The sequence below is a fragment of the Sinocyclocheilus anshuiensis genome, unplaced genomic scaffold, assembly GCF_001515605.1.
Source record: "Sinocyclocheilus anshuiensis isolate Anshui unplaced genomic scaffold, SAMN03320099.WGS_v1.1 scaffold351, whole genome shotgun sequence".
Taxonomy (NCBI): Eukaryota; Metazoa; Chordata; class Actinopteri; order Cypriniformes; family Cyprinidae; genus Sinocyclocheilus; species Sinocyclocheilus anshuiensis.
In genome coordinates, this window is record NW_015552551.1 from 597,875 (window position 1) to 607,243 (window position 9,369).

General features: G+C 40.1%; 3 protein-coding genes across 3 annotated transcripts in view; 1 reads left to right on the forward strand and 2 right to left on the reverse strand.

Moving 5' to 3' along the window:
• The window catches only part of LOC107664397 (zinc finger ZZ-type and EF-hand domain-containing protein 1-like), a 48,261-nt gene extending 45,184 nt beyond the window's left edge, over positions 1-3,077 (reverse strand). Inside the window, exons 1-3 of the mRNA XM_016454954.1 lie at positions 3,048-3,077; positions 1,620-1,764; positions 1,269-1,463 (exon numbers count right to left, since the gene is read on the reverse strand). Coding sequence (XP_016310440.1) covers positions 1,269-1,463; positions 1,620-1,764; positions 3,048-3,077 — 370 coding nt within the window. The remainder of the gene's footprint in view (positions 1-1,268; positions 1,464-1,619; positions 1,765-3,047) is intronic.
• Positions 3,078-3,416: 339 nt separating this feature from the next.
• Positions 3,417-5,204, forward strand: LOC107664398 (neuferricin-like). The gene is made up of 4 exons (XM_016454955.1): positions 3,417-3,714; positions 3,800-3,934; positions 4,529-4,721; positions 4,818-5,204. Exons 1-4 carry the CDS (start codon positions 3,417-3,419, stop codon positions 4,984-4,986), a joined length of 795 nt encoding a protein of 264 aa, XP_016310441.1. The 3' UTR covers positions 4,987-5,204.
• Positions 5,205-6,039: 835 nt separating this feature from the next.
• The window catches only part of LOC107664399 (rabankyrin-5-like), a 24,730-nt gene continuing 21,400 nt past the window's right edge, over positions 6,040-9,369 (reverse strand). Inside the window, exons 16-24 of the mRNA XM_016454956.1 lie at positions 9,011-9,167; positions 8,659-8,859; positions 8,375-8,551; positions 8,130-8,277; positions 7,893-7,983; positions 7,651-7,775; positions 7,384-7,530; positions 7,199-7,289; positions 6,040-7,026 (exon numbers count right to left, since the gene is read on the reverse strand). Coding sequence (XP_016310442.1) covers positions 6,894-7,026; positions 7,199-7,289; positions 7,384-7,530; positions 7,651-7,775; positions 7,893-7,983; positions 8,130-8,277; positions 8,375-8,551; positions 8,659-8,859; positions 9,011-9,167 — 1,270 coding nt within the window. The 3' untranslated portion in view covers positions 6,040-6,893. The remainder of the gene's footprint in view (positions 7,027-7,198; positions 7,290-7,383; positions 7,531-7,650; positions 7,776-7,892; positions 7,984-8,129; positions 8,278-8,374; positions 8,552-8,658; positions 8,860-9,010; positions 9,168-9,369) is intronic.

Below are 9,369 nucleotides of genomic sequence, written 5' to 3' on the forward strand. Positions count from 1 at the left end.
ATACTTTTTGTATACACTTTAATTCCTTTGTTTAACCGTTCTATCTGATTATTAGACAGACTTCTATCCGTATTAGACAGAACTGTTAACGACAACAGCGAACAAGAGGGAAAAAGAATGTTTAAAAATGTTTAACAGAAGAAAGAAATTCATAGGTTTGGGAAAATTGGGTATTATTATTGGATGAACAAACCATTTAAGAACCCTGACACACATACATACATGTATCATTATTTTTGCATTGGCTCACTGTGCTCAGGCGCTGCCGCTGTCAGCACTGTCAAAATAAAAGTCCCGCCTCGAACGCATCGGCCAAACAGAAATTTATCGCCCAATGCCTATATTTAAAAAATGCCAAATATCGGCCGATATATCGGCCTTGGTAATATATCGGTCGACCACTAATTTTGAGTTGCTAATAAGTGGCTAAATGGGACTACAGAGGTCGTTGAGGACATTATATGTCATCGAACAGGAAAACTCATCTACTCATTAGTTTGCTTTCACAGTCGCGTTGCGTTTATACTCGCACTCCTGCAAACTATACTAACTCAAACTTTCCAACTTGTAGATTTTAAATCAAGATTGAAAGCATTGTTAGAAGCTTAGTGGTGGTGATGTTGAAGTCATACAACTGTGATGTAGTTTATTTACAGCCTAGCTTTAGCTTTTTACTTTGGTGATTGCATTTAGGCTTCAAAGTCGTGGCCTAACAGTTAGAGAGTTGGAGAAAGGTCACGGGTTCGAGTATCGGTACTGGCAGGGATTGTAGGTGGGGGAAGTGAATGTACTCTTCCACCTGCAATATCACGACTGAGGTGAGACCCCTGACCAGGCCACCGAACCTCAAACTGCTCCCCGGGCGCATCAGCAAAAAAATGGCTGCCCGCTGCTTCGGGTGTGTGTTCACGGTGTGTGTGTGTGTGTTCACTACTCACTGCTGTGTGTGTGCAGTTGGATGGGATAAATGCAGAGCACAAATTTCTGAGTATGGGACACCATATACTTGGCCAAACGTCACGTCACTGTCACTTTAAAAATTAATGAAAGCTGTGTTTATTTGTAAAGGTTATCTTGATAAACAAAACATGTAAGAATCTTAAACTTTTGTTGGCCACAGAGCTCATTTTCTGCAATAATCCAAAAGCCAATGAAAATCCCTATTGGATGGAATCAGGGTGATGCTCACTTCTGAGTTGGCCTACAAAAATATGTCATCCCTGCAGCACTATACAATAATTGTTGTTACCACTCCACCCTCCATTTACCTTTCTCCTTCTGTAACAGGTAATCCAGGAAGTCCTGCACAACAGATGACCTCATGGTGCAGATGCTGTTGTAGCCTTCCAGCACAGGGAATGGGATGGCGCTGCTGGGAATGCGATTCCGGTGCAAGAATTTCAGGATTTTGGAGGCATGTGCTTTGAGACGGTCCTTGGACTTGGAGAAGATATCCACAAATCCTGGATGAGCATGAAGGGAAAAAAGAGGACAACAACTGGGTCAAACATTGAGAATCATTTGCATAGTCACCTGGCATGCTCAACTTTGGACATCTGAGCTCCTGTCGCCATTGCATTCAAATAAATAAGCATGTTGATTCAGGTCTGCTTCCCCACCTGGTGTCAAAGAGCATGCCTGAAGCTGCCTGATCACATGACTGAGTTCTCCCTGCAGGTTGGCTCCATTGGAGCTTTTCAGTGCCGTGAGCATGTTCTCCACATCAACAATCCCATCACCCTCAGCATCAAACTGACCAAAGGCCTAAAGAGCACAAATGGAAGAGATGATTTTATTTTTTTTTGTCTGTACATTCTGTGACAATAATATTAGGTTGAGGTATCACACAAAGGAGAAGACAAACAGAAAACAAAAGGAAGACAACAACTAGTCTCTCTAGCTCTCTCAAATCAGTTGTCCATTTCACCTATATAAACACACTCGAGCCAGCATGTGAATCATTTGTAAAGCAAATGAAAGCGACAACTAATGTATAAATCAGTATAGCCTTTTTTCAGAAAGCACTAACAAAATGTACCATAGTACAACAACATTTTTGGATATATCTAGAATACCACATAAATAACATAGTACATGAATAAAGAAATTATTCAGCACCAAGATATATATCAAAGCACTACACTATAAACAGACTGAACTATACTTTTGTCTGGGTTCTGAAGGTGTGCGATGAGCCAATCCCAGAATAACACATTTATCCAATATCATTTGCTCCGGATAGGCTTTAAATTTAATCAGAGTTGGGGGAGGGGGGGACATTATCCCGGGCCCTGTGATTATGGATGCCCACTAAAAATCTCTATGGTTTATATACTGTATATTTGGCAAAAATTTTATTTGTCAATCACAAATCTAACTTTTAAAATAGATTCCTACCGCTGAGTTTCTGACTCTTTACTGCCAATTTGTATATGTAAAATAAATAGAAAAACATTTAGTTCACTTATACAAATTTGTAATCAGTAGTCAGAATGACAGCTGTAGAAATCTGTAAAAAGAGCTGTTGGACAGTTACTTTATAAAAACTAAGTGTAGTTTCTACCACGAACTCTGGCAGCTGATACATAAAAGTGTATAATAATAATAATAATAATAATAATAATAATACAATTGTTGGATCTTTGCATCATCATTAAAAAAAAAAAAAAACTCCACCGTACGCCACTGAGAACAGTGTCGTTTTACCGAGCAAACAGCAGAAACGGCGAGAAAAACCCTGGCAGCTGCCTTTGACTCCTGGCAAGAACTCTGGCAACTGATAGGCTACATAAAAATGTATAATAATAATAGTACAATTGTGGGAACTTTGCATCATCATTTTAAAAAACACCACCGCACGCGGCACGCCACTGAGTACAGTGGCTCGGTAAAACTACACTGTTCTCAGTGGCGTGCGATGGAGTTTTTTTAAATGATGATGCAAAGTTCCCACAATTGTATTATTATTATTATTATTATACATTTTTATGTATCAGCTGCCAGAGTTCTTGCCAGAAGTCAAAGGCAGCTGCCACTAGTCGTTTAACCCGCCAGCCCCTGCTGCTTTCAAAGCCCATCACGAGCCAAATCCTAGCCTATTTATTTGAATTCTGTGTGCTTTATTTTGAAATTTGTGTTCGTGTACATTGTAATTCACCTTTTTCACTCTCGGTTGTTATCTATTGTGTTGATTAAGGTTGTTCACCGAATAAAAAATAATAATTAAAAAAATCACCTTTCAGCTTGTATTTTCCTAATACATTTGCGCATGCGCTGTCCAACACAGCACAACACATGTTGACAAATATGATATTGTTGATAACGATGTGTTGTTCGATACGGAATGCCATTGCTGTTTATTTTAAAAGCTGGCTGCTTGACATTTTGTCCTCGTCTGTGTACATTGTACGCGCACAATGCTGAAATATTTGGTAGCTCTTATTTCAATATTCCTGGCCGTCTGGACGGTGCCCGAGTGGCTCACATTCCCGATCTACGGCAATGTTGTGAATGTGCTAGAGTCGTGGCTGCGGCAGCAGGTCAGTAACGTGCGAGCGTCTGCACCGGTTCGCATGCTGACCGAAGATGAGCTGTCTTTATACAACGGAGGAGAGAACAGTAAAGGATTGTACCTGGCGATCTTAGGACAGGTGTTTGACGTTGAAAAGGGGAGGAAACATTACGGGCCTGGCGGCGGTTATCATTTCTTTACAGGTTAGTTTACTATGCAATTTACAGGCCAGATTTGGAGTGATGCTAACGCATAGAGATTGCTGAAATCTGTGTGATGTTTGTGCAGGGAAAGGCGCATCAAGGGCGTTTATTACAGGTGATTTTTCTGGTTTAACTAGCGATGTCTCGGATTTCACTGACTCCCAGATTGTGGCTCTGTATGACTGGCTGTCATTTTATCAGAGGGACTACACTCCAGTGGGTGGGTACCAAATGACATTCGGTGACCATTTTCATAGCAAGTTTCTAACTATTTGACTATTTCTTGCAGAATTCTGCATTCATGAACAATTTTGAAAGAAAATACATTTTATTTTCAGATTTATAATTTAAAGAACTTAAAATGCTTGTAAGACTCTTCTATGGTGTAATAATTGTAATGCACTTTAGTTATTTCATGAATGTCTTTATGATTTTAAGTCCCATTGTTAAAAAAATAATCATTTATAATAATATTTTACCCACAAATAAAAACTGTCATGAACCGGTGAGGTGAGTAAATGACAGATTTTTAATTTCAGGGTGAACTGTCCCTTTAAGGTCTCTCTCTCCTCTCCATGGCCCATGTGCTGCAGGTAAACTGACTGGCCAATTCTGCACTAGTGATGGGAAGTTCGGATCATTTTACCGACTCGGACCTTTGAGTCTCGTTCAGCAAAATGAACGAAACTATTCTGCAGAAAGCGGGCAGCCCACTGACGCTTTGCTACATGTTGAGGCTTTCTTGACTGAGGGGTTGAAGAAAAAGGCCCAAGCTCAGAGTGAGATGCAGCTGTACCCAGCCTGTAACTCGGAGTGGAGCGAAGCCAGTGGGGTCTATTCTGCACAGAAAGCGGGCAGCCCACTGACGCTTTGCTACATGTTGAGGCTTTCTTGACTGAGGGGTTTAAGAAAAAGGCCCAAGCTCAGAGTGAGATGCAGCTGTACCCAGCCTGTAACTCGGAGTGGAGCGAAGCCAGTGGGGGACGGGTATGGTGCTCTACAATGAGGTATTTATTTTTGGACTTTTTAATCTACCAATGCTTTGGACAACATTTGCTATATTTCCTGGAAAAAATGTAACACAAATTTAAATGTTTTTGTAGTGGTGGCATTCACAGAGACTGGATTGGAGTACCCAGAATGCTTTTCTCACCTGGGTCTGGCCACTCTGGGTCAGGACTGTCAGATCCTGTTCACGCTGAGAACCGAAACCTCAGAGAGTACAAAGACTGTCCTCCTCATGCTGAGTCCTGCCGTATCACTAAAGACTGAGCTACAGTCTTCGTCACACTGCAAGTGTCACTGTATTTCATTTGGTTTTGAAGGACTCTTCATCACTTTCTTCAGTGAGATAATGTTTATAGAGGTGTTTTTTTTATGGGTTTAACTTTGTTACAGGCACATTCTACGTGAATGATGCTGCTTACTGTTTATATAGCTATATTTCTAATTTAATTGCTTCTCTGATTTAGTTTTCACTTCTAATTTCATTGCAGGTTGTAGCCAAGTATATTGCTTATGCCATAAAATCAAGATTGTTAATTAAATAAAAGACAATTTTATAGATTTCTTTTTCAATTGTCCTTTATGTAAAGTTGTCCTCCCTTTCTTGAAAAGGATACTAGAGGCAGCGACAGGCTAAATATCTGAGCATACAGATACCATACAATGTGCAGAAAGATTAAACAGAGGCCAAATCGTAGGTTTGTCACATAGACAAAAAAGCACAACCTGCATTAAGTACAAAACAGTTGTAGTGGTCAAAAATATCATACATTTATCTGTACAATTTAACAATACCAATAACAGACTGTGGACATGGCCATCCCCCCACAAACAAATCAAAAACTCAATCTTCCTTTGAAATATGATCAGAAATGTAAAAAAAACGTTGATAAAGTGCACCTGTTAAGCATGGACATAAAAAAGCATTTAAAAATGATAGGTCAACTTAATGCGATGCGTTACGCCACCAAAAAGACTTTTGAAAGAGTTCTCGAAAACAACGATCAAGCGAGCAGCTCCCCCAGCACTAGATTGCAGCGCAAATGTTAACTGGAATGTATCCTTTGGTGATCAGAAATGAATAAAGTGTGATTATGATGCAATGATGACTAACAATAGGCTACAAATGATGTCATGCATATGCATAGTAACTAAGCATATCAGAATTCCAAGCTTGTATTTCTGCACCTGTCTAGCTTAATAGAATCACAAGAAACGATTTGAAATCCACATCTGAAGTGTTTCTCAAATTTTAGTATGATGTAAACTAATGGATCGGTTAAAATAAAGTCCACTGGTTTCGAAACGAGTTTCTCAAATTTTAGTATGATGTAAACTAATGGATCGGTTAAAATAAAGTCCACTGAATATGCAGATTAATAAATGATTAAGTTTACTAATATTACTAAGAACACAACATTAACCAAACAAGGTATATTTCTCCATCTCTTTCTTTTGATTTGAACTCCAGAGAAAGAGAAATGTCCTTCCACAGAAGTTAAAATGTGTTCAAAACCTCAATACAACAACTGAAAGACCCTGCACAGTATGATTAAGGCTTCACACTACTTAAACATCGCTACCTTTCACAGATGCCTTCATATCCAGCAGCATTTCACACCAAACAAACTTCCTTGAAATGTTCACAAGACGCTGCATCTACCTCCAACTGGGTTCGACCTATCTGTAAAAAAAAGTCAAGTCAATTCGAGTAGGCCTACTGATGGCATGATTGCATGTTCAGTCATGCATTAGCCTCGTCATACTTATGGAAAATGAAGTACTAATAATAATCATATAGTGTCCATATAGCATATTAGCCCTGTCAAAAACCCCTATGGTTCTTTTTTAGTAGTAAATAACAGTTGCCCTTCTCATATCACACTTGGTTTTTGCCAAAAGCTGAACTTCGGAACTACAATTTTCATTTGCATCTGCATTCCACAAGTTTTAATCTGGATCCTCGACACGTAATAGTTTGGTTCTAAAATGTACTGCTAGAACAAACACATATTGTTATAGTTGTATTTTTTCCTTTGACAAGAATGGAATGGTTTTGTTCAAGGGCTCCTCCTCTCTTTGTGTCTTACTCCATTTCTTCATCCTCCCAGGCCCAGCCCGTAGGTTCACGGTCAGCTCGGCTGGTGCCCGTCTGCCCGTGCTTCTCCAGTGTGTTAGGACACGCCACCCAATGTCAGCACATCAAAGCAGATGTCGCATACACGCACAGGTTTGTTCAGGTCAAATTTGATGATGGGGATCTCCTTTATAGAGCACTTATGGCAGAGCAGACGCCCACAATGGCGGCTAAGAGAGAAAGAAAAAGACAATAAAAGACTGAGTTATTAGGTTACAGGACATAGGGAAGATGACAAAAAGTGAACATCATTATAAATGGAGTTATGAATGAGAAAGAAGGGTGAATCACAAAGGTCTTTATAGTGGTAAACAGACTGAACACTGTATATTGCCTACATACCAGTGATGTTTCCTGGTGGTGACTCCAAATTTGGTCATACATTCATAACAGTTTGAACCATCACACCACGGGGGCTCTTTGGATAGCATATCTGAACCGTTCAAAACGTGATACATAAGACTAGTTATATATAACTACTACCAGCATCGTAAATGTCTTAGAAACACTAAACCTGTATCACTTACCTAGTAGACGGAACAGAAGCTGCTTAGTGGCAACTTGATAGTTGAAGATGTTGATGCCCTGGTTGTTATTGACGCCAAGTCGAGCTCCAGCCCTCACAATGGCACGACACAGGTTAGCGTTTCCTTTCATGTATGCCAACAGAAGCACTGCAAGGAGAAAATCATCAACTATCACTGAAAAAAAACAAAATGGCATGATTGCTATTATTAAGGAAAATTATCTATTTAAAAATGCATATTCAGTATAATTGGTAGTCCTTCATCAACCTGTGTTCCCTTCATTGTCGGGTTTATCCAGCGGATACTCAGGCATGCATTCCAAAAACAGCTCAAAGATGGCTGCTGCGTTCTCCTTCCCATACTGGCCAAGGACATGCATTGGAGATTGACCTCTAGAGAGAAGAAAAGAGGGCAAAACTATTAAAGTTAGTGAACGTCAATGAATACTGCACATTTTGTGTGTGTGTGTTTTTTTATACATTTGTGGAGTAAGATATTCTGAGCCAAACCTGAGATTAAAGGCCTCTGCATCTATGTTGGACTCGGTGAGTAGAGCACGCACATTATTCAGACGCCCCTGCATCACGGCCAGATGAAGTGCTATTAGAAGGAAATATAAAGAAATGATAGAAATGGAATTTATTCCTACAAGAATATTATAATAAATGTACTTTTTTGCGCTCATATTTTACTGATTTACATTGACTACTGAGCCCTTTTACTGCAAGTGTAGCACAATAGTCTACCATTGTTTCCATTCTCATCTACTGCAGCGAAATCAACGCCATTCTCGATCAGGACAGAGCAGATTGTGGAAAGATCCTGTTGTGCAGCGAGATGCAGTGCTGTCTGACGATGCTTGGTCAACTCGTTTACTTTAGCACCAGCCAAGAGCTGCAATCCACACATACATCAGAGAAAACACAAATATATGACTTGAAAATAATAGAATAAAATAAAAAATAAAATTAAATAATTATCTTTGCTTTACCAGATTTCTGACAATGATCTCTGATCCCGCCTGTACGGCCAGGTGTAGAGGAGAAAGTTTGGCACTGTCCTGCACTCTGGAGTTCACGTTGGCCTGTACACTAATGAGAAAGAGCACACTCTCTATGTCTGAGTTCTGCACGGCAACATGCAGGAAGTTGCGACCTTTGTTGTCCACCTAGACAAAGCGAGAGAACATTTATCCAGTGGCTTGTGACAGCACACATATAGAAACAATGTGGAGTAATTTCATCTTTGTCTGTGGGTATAATAAGGCCCACGCACCTGTTCAGCAGCGCCAGGCTCTCTCTTGAGGATGGCTTCAGCAGCCTTATTGTTCTTATGGGTCATGGCACAGGCAAACGGTGTCATGCCTTGTCTGTCTCGAATATTCAACCGGATTTCTGGGTGGGAGATGAGCAGCTGGATGATGACACTTTGCTGGTTGCTGATGGAGACATGGATGGGAGCACGACCCTCTGAATCCTGCTTACAGAGAAATGGATACTGCGGCTATAAGGGCATTTTAAACTGTGTGTACATGGAACATATCTGCATAAAGCACCTGTTAAATTGCGTTCTGTCATCTACAGAAAAAGAGAGAAGAACTAGAATGAATGTATGCATCTGTATGAACCTGTGCGTTCACATTGGCTCCGAACTCCAAAAGGCACTGCGCCACCTCCACCAGACCCCAGGACGCAGCCAGATGCAGTGGGCTCTGTCCATCTCTCGCCACCTCATCTCCCTCACCGTTAGGACCAGGCCTCCTCGGGCTGTTCACATCACAGCCACTGAAAACACATGTTGAGATCAGTGACATGGAAATTAAACTTTTACTTCAAAAGTCACTTTTTGGAATGTCTGTTCAATTATTATTACGTTACGTTCATTTATATATGTAAGTGATTATTTGGAATTAATTTTTATCATTTTAACCAGCATAACACGCAATTAATCTGATTATAGTTTTGACTGATAAACAATTCACAATTC

Coding starts and splice junctions, on each gene's coding strand:
- LOC107664398 (XM_016454955.1), top strand. CDS start 3,417: ATGCTGAAATATTTGGTAGCTCTTATTTCAATATTCCTGGCCGTCTGG. Junction 3,935..4,528: donor GAGGGACTACACTCCAGTGG/GTGGGTACCAAA, acceptor TGTAACTCGGAG/TGGAGCGAAGCCAGTGGGGT. Junction 4,722..4,817: donor GTATGGTGCTCTACAATGAG/GTATTTATTTTT, acceptor ATGTTTTTGTAG/TGGTGGCATTCACAGAGACT.